The 20,979-nt window shown below is 41.0% G+C and overlaps 1 protein-coding gene across 1 annotated transcript; it reads left to right on the top strand.

The window, feature by feature from the left end:
• Positions 1-10,370: 10,370 nt before the first annotated feature.
• On the top strand, positions 10,371-16,007 carry ZSCAN9 (zinc finger and SCAN domain containing 9). The gene is given in 7 exon segments (XM_060403368.1): positions 10,371-11,462; positions 11,663-11,810; positions 12,567-12,579; positions 13,886-14,039; positions 15,409-15,665; positions 15,667-15,720; positions 15,722-16,007. Coding segments are annotated over 7 exon segments (1,332 nt in total). The 5' UTR covers positions 10,371-11,042.
• Positions 16,008-20,979: the final 4,972 nt, after the last annotated feature.

Raw genomic sequence — 20,979 nt, 5'->3', positions numbered from 1 at the left:
AGGTAAAACTAAAAGATACTACCCTAATCAACGCTATGCAGAGTAATTTTAAGAACCTGGATATGTGTATTTCTAGAAAATATACGGAAATGACTCTAAAAGAAATTTAAAAATCCGAACAGACCAGTTACAATTGAAGACATAAAGCTGTCAACAAACTACCCTGAAAAAGTATCAGACGTAAGTTTCACAGATGAATTTTAATAAACAAATTACAGAACAGATAATTCTAATGCATTTAAAACTGTTAGAATAAAGAAATAGAAGAGAATGTTCGATCTTGGATGGGAATGGGGAGCAAATAATGATCTTTAAAGTAAAATTGATTACCAATAAGAAAACCCACCTAGTTCTTCCCTGGTGGTGCAGTGGATAAGAATCCACCTGCCAATGTGGGAACACAGTCTTGGAAAGATTCCACATGCCAAAGAGCAAAGACTCCATGGACCTCAACTACTGAGCAGAGACAAGACCCATGCAACCAAAAATCAATTAATTAAAAAAGAAAACCACATATTTTTATTTATGCTGAATCCTAAATAAAATCAGAGTAAACAGAATCCAGCAGCACATTAGAGGAGTAAAAATTTTTCTATGGCAAGATGGAGATGAGCATTAAAATTGTTTTAAATTTTAAAACTTTTAAACACAATTCACCATATTAGCATATCTCACAAGAAACATCTACATTTAGTAGATATGGAAAAAGCATTTTATTATGTTAACATCCATTTTGATAGATTAAACATTTAAATAAAAGAATAGATATTTCCTTACTTAACCATGATAAACATATCTAACTTACATCAACACCATCCTGCTTTCAGAGGAAACATCTTATGCCCTCTCTTTGAAGTTAGCAACATGTTAGAAAAATGTCCATTCTGATGACTATTGTTTTATATTGCTCTGCAGGAACTAGACAATGCATTTAATGAAAAATAAGTTAGAAAAGAGTTAAAATTATCTGAAGGTATCTAAGGATTTGTTTATAAAACTAAATATACTTATAAAAATAAACAAGAGAAATCAATTGCCTTCACACACACTGAATGAAAGAAAAGATCTCCGTTTTCAATAGCAACAAAAGAGATAAAACAGAAATAATTTTTTTCTATTTTGTTATATTTATTCATTTGGTTTCTTTTTAAGGTTCCATATATAACTGATAATATGAAGTATTTATCTTTCTCTGTCTAACTTATTTCACTAAGCATAGTAGCATCTAGGTCCATCCACATTTTTTAAATAGCAGAGTTTCATTCTTTTTATGGCTAAATAATATTCCATTGTGTATATGCACATCTTCTTTATTCATTCACCTGTTAATTGACACTTAGGCTGCTTCCACATCTTGACTATTATAAATAATGCTGCTATGAACATTTGTGTGCATGTATGTTTTTGAATTAGTGTTTTTATTTTATTTGGGTCTATATCTAGGAATGGAATTGCTGAATCATGTGGTAGTTCTTGTAGAAGGAAATGGCAACCCACTCCAATATTCTTGCCTGGAGAATCCCATGGACAGAGAAGCCTGGCAGGCTGCAATCCATGGGGTCACAACAGTCAGACACAACTTGGTGACTAAACCACCACCGCCATGGTAGTTCTATTTTTAGTTTTTGAAGCACTTCCATATTGTTTTTCATAGCGGCTTCATCAATTTACATTCCCACCAACTGTGAAAAGGGTTCCTTTCCTCTATATTTTCTCCAACATTTGTTATTTATACACTTTTTGAGGATAACCATTCTGACAGGTGTGAGAGGTCTCATTGTGGTTTTCATTAACAATTCCTTGATGATTAGCAAGGTTGAGCATCTTTTCAGGTGCCTGTTGACCAGCTGCATGTCTTTTTTGGGAAAACGTCTCTTCTGGTCTCCTGCTCATCTTTTAATCAGGTTGGGTTTTTTGGTTTCTTTAGTTTTGCTTTGAGTTAAATGAGCTACTTATGTATTTGGGCACTGACCAGTTATCAATCACATCATATGCAAATCTTTTCTCTCATTCATTAGGTTGTCTTTTTGTTTTGTTGAGAAATAAATTTAAGAGGAAAATACCAGGTCAATAATAAGAAAACTTTAATCTTTACTGAAGCCAGATACGGAGAGAAAGTCATATCAATTTTCTCTACATGTTAGTGAAAGGGTTAACGCTAGGGAGGGCTGTGGTCCCCAAGCCCCAGGAGGAGACAAACTGGCAAGCGGCCACACTTTTTTTCCCTGCATTCCTTTGCTCCCACTTTAACCACTTAGCATGAGCCTTTAGTTCTGTGTTGCTATAAGGACAATGGGTTCCGCCTGAAAGTAACTTTTTTCCACCTTGAGCTGCTAATTGCCCTACAAAATAGTACATCTTACTCATGGAAAAGTTTTTATTAAGTTATATTAATGAAACTATGTATCTTGTTTAGAAGTCTGTTTTCCTTCAAGACATACAATGTTTCTCACCTACAGAGGACTCCCCTTGTGCAGATAGGTATGTTCTGGGAGGGAGCTGCACCTGGTGCAACTCTGTCAGCCTTGAGGTTGATCTATGATCAACAGCTTGCTAATGAGTATAAGATACCTTGCAAAAACTGGCAAGGGGGGTACTCTCCTGCGCCCTTCCAGTGCCTATTGTTGGAAGCTTCCTCTATCCCTGTTGGTTTAATAAAATCTACTCAAAGCTCTGAGTAACAGAGACTGTCTTTGGCGCCAGAGTTAAATCTTCTTCCAAGGTCACAAATCCAGCAGCACCATTAACCATAAGCTATCATCTTGAGGGCTCATCCGGGATCCCAAGACAAAATGTCAGCTTCCATCTATCATTAGTCTAGGTGTTAATATAAAGCCAATAAATATTAACATAGAATTTTGTTTTCAAACTGGATAAATACCTTCTAAAGTTTGTGTGAAGAGTAAACAAGCATTAGTAGCCAGGAAAATTCAGAAAAGAATAACAAGGACGAACAAGTCTTTTGGGATTTAAAACAAACTTCAATGAAAAAACATTATAGTATGAACAGGATAGAAAAACCAGAAGTAAGCACAAATATTTACGAATTTGATAAAAATGGTATTTCAAGTCAGTGGAGAAAAGATCACTCAATAAATGGTTCTGGGACATCTGGGTAGTTCAGTTCAGATCAGTCACTTAGTTGTGTCTGACTATGCGACCCCATGGACTGCAGCATGCCAGGCTTCCCTGTCCATCACCAACTCTGGAGCTTGCTCAAACTCATGTCTGTCAACTCCGTGATACCATCCAACCGTCTCATCCTCTGCCATCCCCTTCTCCTCCTGCCTTCACTCTTTCCCAGCACCAGGGTCTTTTCCAGTGAGTCAGTTCTTCCTATCAGGTGGCCAAAATATTGGAGTTTCAGCTTCAGCATCAATCCTTCCAATGAATATTCAGGACTGATTTCCTTTAGGATGGACTGGTTGGATCTCCTTGCAGTCCAAGGGACTCTCAAGAATCATCTCCAACACCACTGTTCAAAAGCATCAGTTCTTCAGTGCTCAGCTTTCTTTATAGTCCAACTCTCATATCCATACATGACTACTGGAAAAACTGTAGCTTTGATTAGATGGACCTTTGTCAGCAAAGTAATGTCTCTGTTTTTTAATATGTTGTCTAGGTTGGTCATAGCTTTTCTTCTAAGGAGGAAGCATCTTTTAATTTCATGGCTGCAGTCACCATCTGCAGTGATTTTGGAGCCCCCCAAAATAAAGTCTCTCACTGTTTCCCCATCTATTGGCCATGAAGCGATGGGACCGGATGCCATGATTTTCATTTTCTGAATGTTGAGTTTTATGTCAGCTTTTTCACTCTTCTCTTTCACTTTCAAGAGACTCTTTAGTTCCTCTTGACTTTCTACCATAACAGTGGTATCATCTGCATATCTGAGGTTATCAATATTTCTCCCAGCAATCTTGATTCCAGCTTGTAGTTCATTCATCCAGCCCAGCATTTCACATGATATACTCTGCATCAATGTTAAATGAGCAAGGTGACAGTATACAGTCTTGATGTACTCCTTTCCCAATTTGTAACCAGTCTGTTGTTCCATGTCCAGTTCCAACTGTTGCTTCTTGACCTCCATACAGATTTCTCAGGAAGCAGGTAAAGTGGTCTGGTATTCCCACCTCTTTAAGAATTTGCTAGTTTGGTTTGATCTACACAGTCAAAGGCTTTGGCGTAATCAATAAAGCAGAAGTAGATGTTTTCCTGGAATTCTCTTGCTTTTTTGATGATCCAGTGGATGTTGGCAATTTGATCTCTGGTTCCTCTGCCTTTTCTAAATTCTGCTTGAATATCTGGAAGTTCACAGTTCATGTTGAAGCCTGGCTTGGAGAATTTTGAGAATTACTTTGCTAGCATGTGAAATGAGTGCAATTGTGCAGTAGTTTGAACATTCTTTTCCATTGCCCTTCTTTGGGATTGGGATGAAAACTGATGTCTGAGTAGATAGACATCTGAAAAACAAAAAAAAAAGAGCACAATCCACATCTCATATTTTACAACTGAGTAATTTCTAGGTGGTTCAAGAATTTAAATAGGAAAAAAATAAAGCTGCAAAAGTCCTAGAAAAAACCACATGAGAATTTTCTTTTATAGTCTTGGCACAATGGAGGCCTTCCTTGGCATTACAGAAAACATAAGGGATTAGTATATTGGCAAACATCAAAAAGTTTGATGAAGATTGGGGGTGATATCACTTTCAGATAGAGAGCTGAAATTTTCACAACTACTTTTGAAGGCAATTTAATAGTTTATAATAAATGAATATTCTTTGACTCAGAAATTCTACTTTTAGGAATTTATCCTGCAGATATACTCATATATGTGTAAGATGATATATACATAAAAACATTTAGTACAGTATTATTTATAAATAGAAAATATTTGGAAATAATCTAATTGCTCATCAATAGAGGACTGGCTAAATAAATCTATATGATAGAATATTATACAACAGTCAAAAACAAAGAGATCTATGCCTATGGCTATGGGAAAAACTCCAAAATTAAGCAAGCAGAGGAGCTGTGTGCATAATATCCTACTATGTGTATAAAATAATGGAGTTAAATTATAAATAAATAATTGCTTCTACGTGTATAAAATACCCCCGAAAACCTACAAAAGAAATCAAGAGCTTTGGCTGTTTCTAGGGAGTGCAATTAAGTGACCAAAGGTAAGAATACAATGAAAATTTTTATTAAAAATTTCTTAAATTTAAAAATATTTAAATAGATGAGAGAGAGACTCTAGTACATATCCAGGATCTCTTATCCACAGTTCTACTGCTGTTGCTGCTGCTAAGTCGCTTCAGTCATGTCCGACTCTGTGCCACCCCAGAGACTCCCCACCAGGCTCCGCCGTCGTCCCTGGGATTTTCCAGACAAGATCACTGGCATGGGTTGCCATTGCCTTCTCCGTCCACAGTTCTAAAATCCATACAATTCTGAACTCTTTTTTCCCCCATAAATTTGGCAGTAAAACTCATCTGAGGCAAATCTCAAGGTGAACTGAACTGGGATTTTTTTTAATAGTCTTAAAAAATCTGTATTTTGAAATAGTTACTCCCAAAGGTCTATGTGTGATTATATAATGAACACCATATACTCATCTACATTTATAAGTGTTCATTTTGCCATATTTGTGCTCTCTCACACACACTCTCTCTCTGCTGAAGTATTTTATAGTAAATTATAGACATCATGACATACCACCCTTGTTCTTCAGTTCTCATCTTTAATAAACGAGAACATTTTCCTGTGGAACAATGATACCATTGTCAAGCTCAACAGAAGAGAAAAATCAAAGGGGAATGTTTCGATGTAGTCTCTTTTGTACTTTTTGTACTTTGAAACCATGGCTCTATAATTTATTCAATAGATAATGCAATTTTAAATTAGGAACAAATTTGGATGAGATCTTTAATAGAGAAAATTAGCCAGAAAGCTACGGGATCTGTCAAACTATCATTAAAGGACAAGAAAGGATTCACAAATACCCAATTAAAAATAGAGATTGGGGGAAAATCATTTCATGCTAATACCCAACTAATTTGGGGCAGCATGAATAGGGCTTTCATCAAGTCAGTACTGACAGAAACATGGCATAGAAAACCAATAGACACCTAACACAAGTGTCCAGTGCTTTGAAGTAAAATTTTGTTTTCTCTGTCATAGAGTATGCGCTCAGTTACTCAGTCATGTCAGACTCTTTGAGACCCCATGGACTGTAGCCCACCAGGCTCCTCCTCTTTCTGGGATTTTCCCAGCAAGAATACTGGAGTGGGTTGCTATTTCTTTCTCCCGGAGATCTTTCCCACCCAGAGATTGAACCTGCCCCTCCAGTGCCTCTTGCATTGGCTGGCAGATTCATAGAGAGTCCAATGTAATCAGTTTGACCCTAGGTGACTGGCTATTCCTACTGGGATATTACACCATCTTGTGGTTGCAGCTCAACAGTGGTGATGTCTGGATTAGCTTTAGTGAAAGAAAGCCTCTTTTTTTTTTAGTCTATGAACATCTTTCATCATGGTAGTCAAGGTCACCATGTTCAAAAGTTCCTTGACCAAATCCTGAAGTAGCTGAATAAGCAGTTGGTGATATCCATGGGGAGATCAGCTTCCCCACTTCTTACTGAAACCTCTCACATGATGGGTTAAGATTCATATGGGACACAAATATTTTTACACTTGAATCTATTCAGCTGCCAGCTAGTTCCTTACTTTCTTTGCTGGCAATCCTCCAAATATTTCCTCTTCCTTCTCCTTCTTCCTCTTTTTGAACTTATGATAAAACACACAGTCGAGTCAGTATCATAAATATGCCTGTTTCCAGATTCAGATGACCCTCAATGTTTTTGCTAGCTGAGTAATCAGCATTTCTTCTTGTCCCTAAGCTGAGTGGCATTTTAAATATTTTCAGTAGAGATTTCCAATTCTAAGTTAAAAATAATTCCTTCTGTCCTAGGACACTCATCAAGGTACTGCTGCAGGGGAATCTTCCTCCAGACAGAAAAGCAGGAGACAGACTTTCTCCTAGCTGTTTAACTATAAGGAAGTCCAGCGTGCTGTTTACTTGACCCTAAGTTGAATTGGCCTGAGTCCTGTAGTTTATCTACTTAAAAATCACACAAACAAGTTACAGAGCCTAATCAACTGTCAATGAGATATTTAAGCATATGGTAACTGTGTTTACTTGTTGCAGATGGGCATAAAAAATGGAAGAGAATAATATATTTAAAGCCCAAGAGAAGGTGAGCATTTATTCTCATTATATAGTTTTTAGGAAAGTTGTACTGAGGGCTTTTCACGTGAGGTATATTGGAGAAAGTGATCAGAATTTGGGGCAAATTCTCTTCATGCTGGTGCTCTTAATGATTACACAGTTATTGGATATTTGGAAGAAGTTAAAGTAAAGGATGAAACCTGAGTTTATTTAATGCCTTCAGGTGGCAACATTGAGGAAAGCAACTAAAGAAATTTATACAGCTGCAGTTTTGGAGTTAAAACCCATCATGGAACCTCCATTAGCATGGAAGATGTTTTCTTGCTGCTGTGATAAAATAAATAATGAGGTCCTGTTAAAACAAAACATAGTTTAATCTATGAAATGCCGCCGTTCTAGTTGGCATAATAAAATTGATGAATGACTAACTACTTATAATTACACTCCTTTGTACCAGTAAACGTAATGTAACTGATTTGGGATTGATTTTGTATTTATTGCATTGGCCAAAAAATTTGTTCAGAACCCAATACTTTTTGGCAACCCAACACTACTAGAAATCCAGACGACTGTTGGGGGTGGGGGTGGGGATGGCGGGAAGAAGGAAAGAAGACCTCTATCAATATGTAGGGGTCTGGGTAAGTAAATTGGGAGGCAGGTGCTTGATGTACTGTTACACAGCCATTAAATGAGGTAGACCAACATGACCCATAAAGATGTCTGAGATATATGACATAAAAATGTTAAAGGAAGTGATGGGGGTGGGGGAAGCTAATTGTAAAATAGCTTAATGCCTATCTATCCATCTATCTCCTAATGTATGTGAGAAATCAAAACTATATATGAAAATTCCAAGCTAATGGCAGTTGACTGTTTACCTCAAGGAAGTCATGCTAAAGAGGGACAGGGGGGATTCCCACCCTTTAATTTTGGCATTGTCTTAGGTTTTTTAAAAACTGTAGTTCGTGTATTACTTTTTTAAATTTTTTTTAATCATGTTCAATAATTATGGTCTGTGCTTCCTCTCTGTTTTCAGTTTAAAACCTAACTGGGGTCCACATACATATGGAATTCTGATTATGTGATTCACCATTGATATCCACATGGATGCTCAGGAAATTGGGGGCTGCTTGGAGAAGGAAGTGAAAGAGGAGAGTGAAAGAGTTGGCTTAAAGCTCAACATTCAGAAAACGAAGATCATGGCATCTGGTCCCATTACTTCATGGGAAATAGATGGGGAAACAGTGGAAACAGTGTCAGATTTTATTTTGAGGGGCTCCAAAATCACTGCAGATGGCGACTGCAGCCATGAAATTAAAAGACGCTTACTCCTTGGAAGAAAGGTTATGACCAACCTAGATAGTATATTCAAAAGCAGAGACATTACTTTGCCAACTAAGGTCCGTCTAGTCAAGGCTATGGTTTTTCCTGTGGTCATGTATGGATGTGAGAGTTGGACTGTGAAGAAGGCTGACCGCCAAAGAATTGATGCTTTTGAACTGTGGTGTTGGAGAAGACTCTTGAGAGTCCCTTGGACTGCAAGGAGATCCAACCAGTCCATTCTGAAGGAGATCAGCCCTGGGATTTCTTTGGAAGGAATGATGCTAAAGCTGAAACTCCAGTACTTTGGCCACCTCATGCGAAGAGTTGACTCATTGGAGAAGACTCTGATGCTGGGAGGGATTGGGGGCAGGAGGAGAAGGGGACGACCTAGGATGAGATGGCTGGATGGTATCACTGACTCGATGGCCGTGAGTCTGAGTGAACTCTAGGAGCTGGTGATGGACAGGGAGGCCTGGCATGCTGCGATTCATGGGGTCGCAGAGTTGGACACGACTGAGCGACTGAACTGAACTGAACTGCAGAAGGAAATAGCAACCCACTCCAGTATTCTTGCCTGGAAAATCCCATGGACGGAGGAGCCTGGTGGGCTACAGTCCATGGGGTCGCTAAGAGTCGGACACGACTGAGCGACTTCACTTTCACTTTTCCAGGTGAGGCCGGCGCAGGAGGTAGGAAACGAGACTCGGAATCCTAGACCGACCGGAAGTGCCTGTGCGCAGTGGGCCCGCGGTGGGCTTTCTTCTTACCCTCCGGGCTGCTGTTCCCGGAGCGCTCTTCCCAGTGCTGGGGCGGGACACCCAACTCGGGACACCCCACCCCCTCGCCTTTTCCAGGTCTGCAGAGGCGGCCCGAGAACCTGGGTGGAGTGGGTGTGGCTGAGAAAGGGGTGTGAAAAGTGAACCTGGGCTCGGGGAGGATGGAGGGGAGCGAGCGGTGGTCGTGCCCGGGGACCTAGAGCCGACCAGTCTCCCGGGCTGGGAATACCTTGCGCGGGAGAGGGTTGCCGGGACGAAGGGTCTTCCCTGTGAATTACACAGCCATTAAATGAGGTAGACCAACATGACCCATAAAGATGTCTGAGATACATGACATGAAAACGGTAAAGGAAGTGATGGGGGTGGGGGAAGCTAATTGTAAAATAGCTTAATGCCTATCTATCCATCTATCTCCTAATGTATGTGAGAAATCAAAACTATATATGAAAATATATAGGACTCAGGACAGGAAATGCCTGAAGTCTGGGGAAATATCTGGGTACAAGGAAGTTGAGGACAAATTTGTAGACTTTCTGTAGCCTTCCTCATGGACAGCCGGTGAAGGGGCGTTGAATTGACTGATTTTCCAGTGAAGAATGTGACGTTTTCCAATTCGCTTTCCCATGGTTCACTGATTCCCAAACCTTGGAGTGCATCTAAATCCCTGGGGAGCCTAGGGATTAAAGAGACATTATCAGGGCTCCCTATCCTCCCCCTCCCACCCCTTAACCCTGGATTCCGATTCCCTAGATGTCTGCCCCACGGCCAGTAACGCTGAAATTCAGCTGCTGGGCTGCTCTTCCTGACATTTTGGAGACAGCCTTCCTGGGAATCAGGCCCTGCCTGGGTGTGAGCAGACTTCTCCCTTGGGCTTCTGTAGATTCCTAGGACTGTCCTGGTAAATAATTTAACCGTAAGCAACCTCCTTAACTTCCCTTGGCCCCCATTTCTTATCTAGTGAAATAGTGGTTGTAATCAAACCTCAGAGGGTAATTGTGAGGATTAAATGTGGTCTTGTATCTGAAAGCATGTTGTAGGGTGTTGTGCAGTGTTGGCTGTTACTGTGAGAATCAGCGGAGCAGTGTGGAAAACTCAGAATTTGCAGTCTACCTAAGCGTTCCTTTCTGTAAATTTAGTGAAAATGAAACTCTCCTTAGTGGTTGTTTTGAAGATTCATTTTAAAAACTCATGTAAAGATTTCAGTAAAAGTAAGTTCATTCATTTAGTCCAAGACAAGAAACAAAGTTTTCTTTTTTCTCTCTCTCTCTCTAATTTAACTTTTTTACAATTAATCTGAACTTTTAAACCATTCTGAGTGATCTGTTTGGTCCCTAATTCCTCCCTGAACTCTGTAAGGTATTATTGCTATTTCTTTTTCATATTAAAAAACTGAGACTGGAAGAAGATAAGAAATTGGCACAAGATTGCACAATTGGTAAAAGAATCAGAATAAAACTGAGGTCTGGATAACTCGAAAGTCTGCTTTTCATACATTATGACCTTATCTATTCCATTGTTTCGTTCTTTGGTCAGCAAGTCACTACTTTCAGTGAAGAGGTTTAGGTCTATAACAATTGATTAGAAGTTTCTATCATTAACTGTTGCCATTTTTCTATCTAAACAATGACTTTTACTGATTAAAAGGAGGGAACTTCCAAAGGTGTTTCTAACTTGTAGCTCCAGCTAGAGGGTGCCTTTTAAGCCATTCAAGGTCAAGATGAATATAGACTCCAAGGAGATTTTATACCTGGATACGCAAACTCCCAAGGTTTGGGAAGAACTTCTGACAGAAAAAGTGGAGGCAGAAAGTCATCTCCAAATGCAGGAATCCAGACTGAAACACAGTAATCCACTGGCAAGAGAGATCTCCCGAAGGCACTTTTGACAGTTCTGCTACCAGGAGACTCCTGGACCAAGAGAGGCTCTCACTCGACTCTGGGAACTTTGCTACCAGTGGTTAAGGCCACATGTGAGCACAAAGGAGCAGATCCTGGACCTGCTAGTGCTGGAGTAGTTCCTGTCCATCCTGCCCCAAGAGCTGCAGGGCTGGATGCAGAAACACTGTCCAGAGAGTGGGGAAGAAGCAGTGATTTTGCTGGAGGATCTGGAGAGAGAGCTCGATGAACCGCAACACAAGGTAGGAAGGGAGATTCACCAGGGAAAGTATGTGTTGGTCACCAAGGATCTCTATGTCCCCTGCTTTGTATCCCCTTGACTTTGGTGATTAAATAAGATCTTGCTTTCTGTGTCTTTCTGAAAAGTGTTTCTTTAGACAGTTAATTTCTTCAGAGTTCAAATCTTATATCTTGAAAAAAAATCGTGTTTCTTTGTTTCTAGATGGCAGCCTACAGACAGGAACAAGAAGTCCTTTCTAAAAGGACAGTGTCTCTGGAAGCACAGATGTCACTGGCCCTTCAGTTCCAGCCTAAGGAGCCCCAACTCACACATGACCCTGCTCAGGAGCCCCACTCTATCGGAGAGACGGGTGAGGGACAGGATTTATCTGGTGTTGGAACATATCCCACCTGGTCTAGTACAACATATCCCACCTGGTCAAGCACAGATGGACAGGAAAACCAGAGCTGGGAAACCAGGGGGTGAAAAAAATGCTCTACCAGCAATGCTCAGAGCTTCTGGAAGCTGCTTGTACTTGGGCAGGTTACTTAATCAGTTCATCAAGGTTTCTTCATCTGCAAAATGTCTGCTCAGGCTGCCATAACAGAATATCACAGACTGACTGGCTTAAGCAACAGAAGTTTATTTTCTCATAGTTTTGGAGGCTAGAAATTCAAGATCAAGATGCCATCAGAGTTGGTTTGAGACCTCTATTCCTGGACTGTAGTGAGCTGCCTTCTTGCTATGTCCTCACATGGGCATTTCTCTCTACCCGTGCCTGTGGAGAGAGGAGGAGAAAGAGAGCAAGAGAGCACTCGGGTATCTCTTCTTCTTATTATAAGGACATCAGTCCTATTGGATTAGGACCCCAACTTTAATTACCTTAATTACCTCTCTGAAGACCCTATCTTCAAATACAGTTAAGGCTTCAACAGATGAATTTGGGGTAGGCAGGACACACTTCAGTCAATAACAAATATGTACCTCAAAATGTCGCTGTGAGCATTGAACACAATTTGTGAAAAATACGTGGCACACATTATGCTTAATATATTATAACTGTTATCAGAAATTACCAGGGCCACCCTTGTCGATTTGGGTTTACATTTACAGTCAAAAATATGAGATCTACTTAGTAGGTGGCAGACTGGATGAGTGAATCCAATGGAATAGACCTTGCCTTTTTTTTTTTTTTTTTTTTTTTGTATGTAATCTTCTTAGTGGCGTCAGCACTGGGCACCAGTGGGTATAAAACTAGGTACTCGGGGCTGAGTCAGTTGCCTTTCCATTCTAACTCTCTCTGCACAGTTGGCTCCAAATCCAATCTAATTCCCCACATATAACATCATAGCCTCTTACTGACTTTTTGTTATCCTTCTGGTAATCCATCCACAGCAGAGGTCTCCTGTTTTCATTTCCACATTACCCCACGTGTATCAAAGCTACAGCTTCTCTTGTCGCTCTGTTTCTAGCTTCTATTTATTTCATTTACCCTAGCAATCACACAGTTATGATTTTGAACACATCTCTTAATTTAAGTTAAAACTACATTTGATGAGTAATTCTGTGCCCGCTGCAGACCTTCCTCTGACTCCCATGACCTCATCTTACTAAAATTCCTTCTGGTTTTATCTTCCTCCTTAATGGGCATCTTTCCAGTCAGTTCCTTTGTTACTTTCTTCTTCCTCTCCCCATGAACTTGGACTTCTCATTTTTCAGCCATTTTTTCCTTTCTTCTACCTTCCAAGCCTGCATCTAGAACCCTGCTGAGAACCCTTCTTCCACGGCACATCTGAGTAAGTCCTTCCTCCATCTATCCATCCATCCATCTGGTCACTCATTCATTCAACTAATATGTGTTAAGCACCTACAGTGGCTACAGGAGAGTATCCAGAGGGCTTCTACAGATCAGAGAGTGCTCCCTACAGCGCTGTCAGTGCACATGTTCAGGAAAAGCCCATTTTGTAAAAGCAATGTAGGAAGTACTTGAGACTACAAGAACCAAATCCAAGTTCCAGCTCTTCATTTTTTTAGCCAAGCAACATTTAAAATTACTTTATATCGTTGAATTTAAGTTTCTTTTAAAATGCATACAGATAGTAAATAATCCCCCAAATATACAAGTTTACATAGTAAAAAAGTGAAAGTTCTCCTCCAAGTCCTACTCACCAGGAGTAACTGCTCTTGTCAAATTGCTGTGTGTTTTCCAGATTTCTTTCTAAATATAGTCTGTCTAGCTATAGACAGACTCCTTTGTATATCTTTAGTTCTTTTAAGAAGTGGGATACTAACATGAACAGGTTTTGTGGTTAGTTTGATAATATACGTGAAAGTGCTTTGTAACTCATGGAACACTGTATAAATGATAATTATTAAAAAGTGGAAAATGTCTTGGCTTTTATATTCTACCCAGTCCCCTTGTACATTTCAGATGTAAATGTAAAGTTTGAGCAAAAGGGCAGTACTGGTCTCACTTGTGGCCCATGTCTTCTCTGCAGACACATTTATGTTTTACAGACCTGTTGTCATCTCCCAGCTAAAAGGAAGTGGAGAAGCCTGGTCTCATCCCAGAGGAGTCCTAAGAGGTACCTATCCAGGAGTGTGAGGGACAATGCAGTTAGATGTCGGAGAAAGAGTCTGATGTTTTGGGTTTTTCTGAGTTGCAAAGTGGTGATCATACCTGGGGAATCCAAGACATCCTAAGGATTCACAGCAGCCCTTCTCCAGCCGCACCTTCAACTCATCTAAATAGAGGCAGGCTAGTTAGGTTGGTTGACTATTGTCCAGTGTGAACCAGTCCTATGGAACAGCCTTTGCCTCAGCACCAGCCCCTGGGTCAGTCAGTTCAGGCCGTAGTAGTAACATTGATTTTAATCCTTTCTCTAAATATTCAACAAATATTTATTGAGCCACCACTGTACACCAGCCAAGATTCTCAGGGAATAAACCAGAAAGATCTTGTTCCCATGGAGTTAAGATTGTATGTAGCAGGGGGAGACAAATAATAAGCATGTAAATAAGATGATACAATTTGTTAGAAGGTGGTGTTACAGAATAAAGCACAAATAGAGCATACAGGGTATTTGACTGCTATGGATGGGGGACACAGAGTATAGTTTTAAGTGGAAGAATTGAGAAGGTGAGAATTGAGCAGAAACTTCAAGGAAGTGAGAGAATGAGCTCTGAGGTCAGAGTTCCCAGGAAGAGAGAAGCACTAGAGCTGAGGCTTTGTCCTGGGGATGCACCCAGGATGATTACAGAGTAGAAAGACATAAAGTACTTCCTACAGCACCTAGCATAGGAGAAGCTCAGCACTTTTTCTGTAAATGACCAGATGAATGGAGGTCTACACAAAATAACTTTCTTTAGAAAGGGTCACTTTGAGGCTCCCTGCATCACAGTATGGAGGGAATTCACAGCAAAGACTCCAGAGAAGCCATTCTGATCCTAACCATTCTCTTCTTGTGAAGAATATAAAAAAATTTTCTTCAGGCCTCATCCATGTGGGGGACACCTAGCTGCATTTTGCCAAAGAGGGCAAACTTCCCTCGTTACCTAGAAGAAGGTGTTGCTACACTGGCCCCTCGGTAACCTCCTTGCGACTCTGTGACATCAGGATAGAAGTACCTCACTTGGGACTTCCTTGGTCGTGCAGTGGCTAAGATTCTGTGCTCCCAATGCAGGGACCTGGGTTTGATCTCTGGTCAGGGAACTAGATTCCACATGCAGCAGCTAAGAGTTCATATGCCACAGCTAAAAAAAAAAAAGATTCTGCATGCCACAATGAAGATCAAAGATCTCATGTGCCACAACTAAGACCCCTGAAGCCAAATAAATACATAGATTAAAAAGAAACAGAAGCAGCAGCACCTTGCATTGCTGTTCACATAGCAACCCATTCATCACTAGGCTTAGGGAACAAGTGACATTTACCTGGTCTTTTTTTTGTTTCAAGTGGAATGACCCAGACTAAGGACAGAGAGTTGGTGCTAAGGAAACATTGTCATAAGAAAGTGGAACCATGTGGGAAAGTGTCTTATGGACAGACCTGGAAGGAATCACAGCAGGGGCCCTGACATGGAAAAGTCAGTGAACATAAGGGTGGGGTAGACAGGCACTGGGGAAGGCCTGTAGGAACCGGACCACACAGATGTGAGGAATGTAGAAAGAGCTTTGCTCAAAGCTCGGGTCTGGTTCGACATCAAAGAGTTCACACTGGAGAAAGACTATGAGTGTAATGAGTGTGGGAAAACCTTCAGTTGGAGTTCGGGTCTTTTTAATCAGAGGAATCCACAATATTCAGAAACGGTACCATTGTAAGGAGTGTGGAAAGGCCTTCAGCCAGAGTGCTGGTCTCATCCAGCACCAGAGAATCCACAAGGGAGAAAAGCCATATCAGTGCAGCCAGTGCAACAAGAGCTACAGTCAGCGCTCGTTTCTCATCGAGCATCAGAGAAGCCACACTGGGGAGCGCCCTCACCACTGCAACCAGTGTGGGAAGAGCTTTAACCGCCACTGCAACCTCATCCGCCATCAGAAGATCCACCTGGTGGCTGAGCTGATCTAATCCAAGCTGTGTGCAAGTTTTCCGGATCACTCACCATGTCACGTGGGGTAGGTAAAGACTAGAAAACACCTTTTTACCTGTCTCCACAAAATGTGTTTTGGTCTCAGTTCAGTTCAGTTGCTCAGTCGTGTCTGACTCTTTGCGACCCCATGGACTGCAGCACGCCAGGCCTCCCTGTCCATCACCAACTCCCAGAGTTTACTCAAACTCATGTCCATTGAGTTGGTGATGCCATCCAACCATCTCATCCTCTGTCATCCCCTTCTCCTCCCACCTTCAGTCTTTCTCAGAGTCTTGGTCTTTTCAAATGAATCAGCTCTTTGCATCAGGTGGCCAAAGTATTAGAGTTTCAGCTTCAGCATCAGTCCTTCCAATGAACATTCAGGACTGATTTCCTTTAGGATGGACTGTTGGACCTCCTTGCTGTCCAAGGGACTCTCAAGAGTCTTCTCCAACACCACAGTTCAAAAGCATCAATTCTTCAGCACCCAGCTTTCTTTAGAGTCTGACTCTCACATCCATATATGACTACTGGAAAAACCATAGCTTTGACTAGACAGACCTTAGTTGGCAAAGTAATGTCTCTGCTTTTTAATATGCTGTCTAGGTTGGTCATAACTTTTCTTCCAAGGAGCAAGTGTCTTTTAATTTCAGGGCTACTGTCACCATCTGTGGTGATTTTGGAGCCCAAAAATATAAAGTCTGTCACTGTTTCCATTATTTCCCCAACTATCTTCCATGAAGTGATGGGACCAGATGCCATGGTCTTAGTTTTCTGAATGTCGTTTTAAGCCAACTTTTTCACTCTCCTCTTTCACTTTCATCAAGAGGCTCTTTAGTTCTTCTTCACTTTGTGCCATCAGTGGTGTCATCTGCATATCTGAGGTTATTGATATTTCTCCCGGCAATCTTAATTCCAGCTTGTGCTTCATCCAGCCCAGCATTTTGCATGATGTACTCTGCATATAAGTTAAATAAGCAGGGTGGCAATGTACAGGCTTGACCTACTCCTTTTCCAATTTGGAACCAGTCTGTCATTCCATGTCCAGTTCTAACTGTTGCTTCTTGATCTGCATACAGATTTCTCAGGAGGCAGATCAAGTGGTCTGGTATTCCCATCTCTTGAAAAATTTTCCACGGTTTGTTATGATCCACACACTCAAAGGCTTTGGCATAGTCAATAAAGCAGAAGTAGATGTTTGTTTGGAACTCTCTTGCTTTTTCAATGATCCAGCGGATATTGGTGTTTTGATCTGGGGACATCCATAAAAGGAATGTTCAGGGTTTTGAAGGTGCTGATTTCCCTTTGGTTCCTTTGCCCTTTCCTGTTTCTTACTAGCCCCATCCCTCTTATTTATTCTCTTTGAGATGACTGCTAATCTTTTCTAAAAATGTATTAATAAATGGCAGTGCCACAGCCAACATACTAGGATGACCTATATCTGTTTAATTCCTAAAGATCACATAGAGTGCTGCTGATGTTTTACAATAAAGGGGTCTTTGGTGTTCCCCGTGACCAGTACCCACATAGTAAACACTGTTTCTGCCTACTGCTTCCCTCTGATACCTGCGTGATCCTCCCTTGGATCACTGACTAGCATTGGCTGAGTGCTTCGCTGCTTCCAGAGGGCTTCCATGTACTTCACCACAGTTGCTTCTCACAACAACCACACAGGAAAATGAGTATTATTATCCTGTTTCACAGATGAGGAATTGAAGATTCAGAAGATCCAAACCTTAGAGCCAAGGCTTAACCTTTGGACTTTTATTTTTAGTAAATTTCAACTTATGGAATAATTTTAGACTTATAAGAAAAGTTGCAAAGAGGGAGTTCCCTGGCAGTCCAGTGGTTAGGACCCAGGGCTTTCACTACCATGGCCCCAGTTCAGTCCATGGTCAGGGAACTAATATCCCACAAGCTGTGCAGCATGTCACTGCCCTTCCCCCACAAAAGTGGTAAAGACAGAGTTCTCATGTACCCTTCACTCAGCTTCCCCTAATGTTAACATCTTACGTCAGGTCTTTTCAGTTAAACCCTTGACTTTTGAATCTAAATCCCACTGTTTACAATGTCATGCTTCATATTGGTATTCTTAGATTTCCTCATTTAAGCTTAGTCACCCAAAATTCCCTTAGTGCTCTCCCATCCATCTTCAGCATTACAAAAAGTCGTCGGTATCCTGAGTATTAATATGAGACATCAGAGCATTGAATCATCACCCATAAGATGCTTTAAAAACTACCATCTTAAATCTTCTGAACCTTTCCCTTCTGTTGTGTTGCTTAGATCTGGAGTTGTCTGCTGATGTTCTGATTTGATCTTGTGTCCATTTTTTTTCACACTTAGGATCCTGGTGAATGCTCCCAGTGTTCTGCATATGGTCCTGTATAACCCTATATTTTCTTTGGAACTGGTGAGTTTTCCATCTGAAATAATAATCCAGTATAAAGAAGGGACCTGTTAGGAGGGAGAAAATCTTCCAAATGAAATGTAAGAATATGAAGTTGGTATGTATCTGAAAAGTATATGAAGAGGTAATAATTTGAGGAGGGCATGAGAAAGATGAAATCTGTCATGCCAGTGGCCAAAAGAAGAAATAATGGCCAGACACAGAACAGGTATGTGGGATAAGGAAGGAAAGAAAAGTTCAGACAGTGCACATCTGTCAGTAGAAGGAATGAAGATGAGCCTAGGAACATACCCCAAATGGTCCAGAATGCTTCTGGATGTGTCAATATTTGATCATGTAGGGGAAATATGCAACAGACTATCAACATGGTAACTGAGGTAGATGGAGGACTACATGACCCTTTCTCTTTGTGTTACCTCTTTTTGAGCTGTGAATGTGCTTGTTGTACAGAGGTGGTATGAATTCCCCTTCTAATTACTAGGGATGATGCTATGAAGAATGAATGAAAAATGTTTTATTCTCATCAAGGAACTTTTGGGGGTTAGTAGGGCAGCACCCAGGCTGGTCCAGAATTGACTTGAATGGTGCAAAGGATGTCACAGGTTAAGAGAGCTGAGACTGGAACTTCCAAGACAGAATTTGAAATTTTGCTTTCTATCGGGTATATTAAAGTGTTAGTTACTCAGTTGTGTCTGACTCTTTGTGACCCCAAGGACATAGCCACCAGGCTTCCCTGTCCATGAACTTCTCTAGGCAAGAATACTGGAGTGGGTTGCCATTTCCTTCTCCAGGGGATCTTCCCAACACAGGGATTAAGCCTGGGTCTCCTGCATTGCAGACAGCCAGGGAAGCTCAGAGAAGGAGCTTCCTGGAGAAGGAAATAACAGTTCATGGTATCACAAGAGGCAGACAAGACTTAGCGACTAAACCACCACCACCAGTGCAAACGAGGGTAAGAGCTAGTGGCCCTGGTTTTTATTGTGGTTAGAGGATGGGTCCAGGAAATACTTCTTATGCACAGATAAGGTAAGGACTTGCATAGCTTGAGGTGCCAACTGAGGAAGCACATTTCTTATAAACTTACTCACATGTGGGGGAGAAAGGAAGGGGAAAATAGGAGGTGAAAGCTGTCGGTGATCTGTCAAACATTAACAACAGAGTCAAGATTTTTTTAAAATTACAACTGTTTAAAGAGAATCAATTCAGGAGATACTTTATCATGTGATTCTAGTTGCTCTATCCTTGTAAACTAAGGAGTGAGTATGAATTTAGCATTCAATCCATTTTTAAACAAATGTATATAACCAGAAAAAGCATCTGTTAAAAAAAAAAAAATCCATCCCTGTCCATTTGACTACCTGAAACTGTCTCACGACTGCAGAGTGGCTCACCTCCCACTGAAGTCAGCTGAGACTTTCTAGAAGAGGTGAGCTCCCAGAGGCAGCCTGTCCCCTCACTAGACTCTTGAAGGGGGTGTGGTTTGTGGGACCTGAGGTGAAATTTCAGGGATTTCTAATCTGTTTGGAGACATACAACTCTTTCTTGCCTACTTCCTGCCAGAGAGGATCAGCTGGGACCTATGAGTAATTAAAAATGTTTAGATTTAAAAGGGTATTACTATGGTAGTGGTTAATTTTATTACCCTGAGGATCTATAGTGTCCATCATATTTTCAAAAGGGTCCAAAAACTAAACAAAGTTAAGAACTATTGCTTGATGTGTGGTGGAATGACAAGAAACAGGTGTGGTGGAGCCTTTTCAGAGGGAGCCCTGACTCCCACTTTGATTTTTTTCACACGTGCACACCCACCCCCCCACACACACACATACATACAGTCCCACATCAACCTTTTCATCAGCTCTCCTGGTCTACCAGTTTCTCTCTCCAGATCCTCCAGCACAATCACCATCTCCTCTTCACGTTCTGGATGACGTCCTCACCCTCAGACCAGTTGCTGGTCACCCTGCCTATCCTGACAAGATGATACCCAGTGCAGCAGAAGCCAGTGCTTTGGGAGTACTTTTAAGGTATAGAACTAACTGTTGAATACAAAGGTATTAATATCAGATGAGCTAGCTGAAGGCTATAAGCAGAAGATTCTCTGAGGCTCACACAGCAAGAAGTTAACTCAAAATTCAACCCTCAATTCAGAAAAATCTAGATGTCTTCTACATTCTGTTCACCCCTAGAAACCTTTCTTTGACTCATAGAATTCAGGTATCTAAGGGGGTGTTTCCAGGTTTGCCCCTATTCCTTTGGGAGAAAAGTAGAGAAATGGAGAGAGAAGGAATATACTGGCCTTCTCTTTGAGATTACATCAAAGACTGGCTTTTATCACAGCTCATATTGTAGCCTTTCACAGTGGCAGTACCTATGCAAGTGATTGGTGTCATTTGCCACTTTCCAACTTCCTCAGATTCTATCATTTACTTTCCTGAATCTGCTTCCTTACTGCTGCTGCTGCTACTGCTAAGTGGCTTCAGTCGTGTCCGACTCTGTGTGACCCCATAGACGGCAGCCCACCAGGCTCCCCCATCCCTGGGATTCTTCAAGCAAGAACA

This window comes from Ovis aries, chromosome 20 (assembly GCF_016772045.2).
Source record: "Ovis aries strain OAR_USU_Benz2616 breed Rambouillet chromosome 20, ARS-UI_Ramb_v3.0, whole genome shotgun sequence".
NCBI classification, from domain to species: Eukaryota; Metazoa; Chordata; class Mammalia; order Artiodactyla; family Bovidae; genus Ovis; species Ovis aries.
The sequence above is the reverse complement of the archived record's forward strand: the minus strand, read 5'-3'. Positions and strand labels throughout refer to the sequence as shown.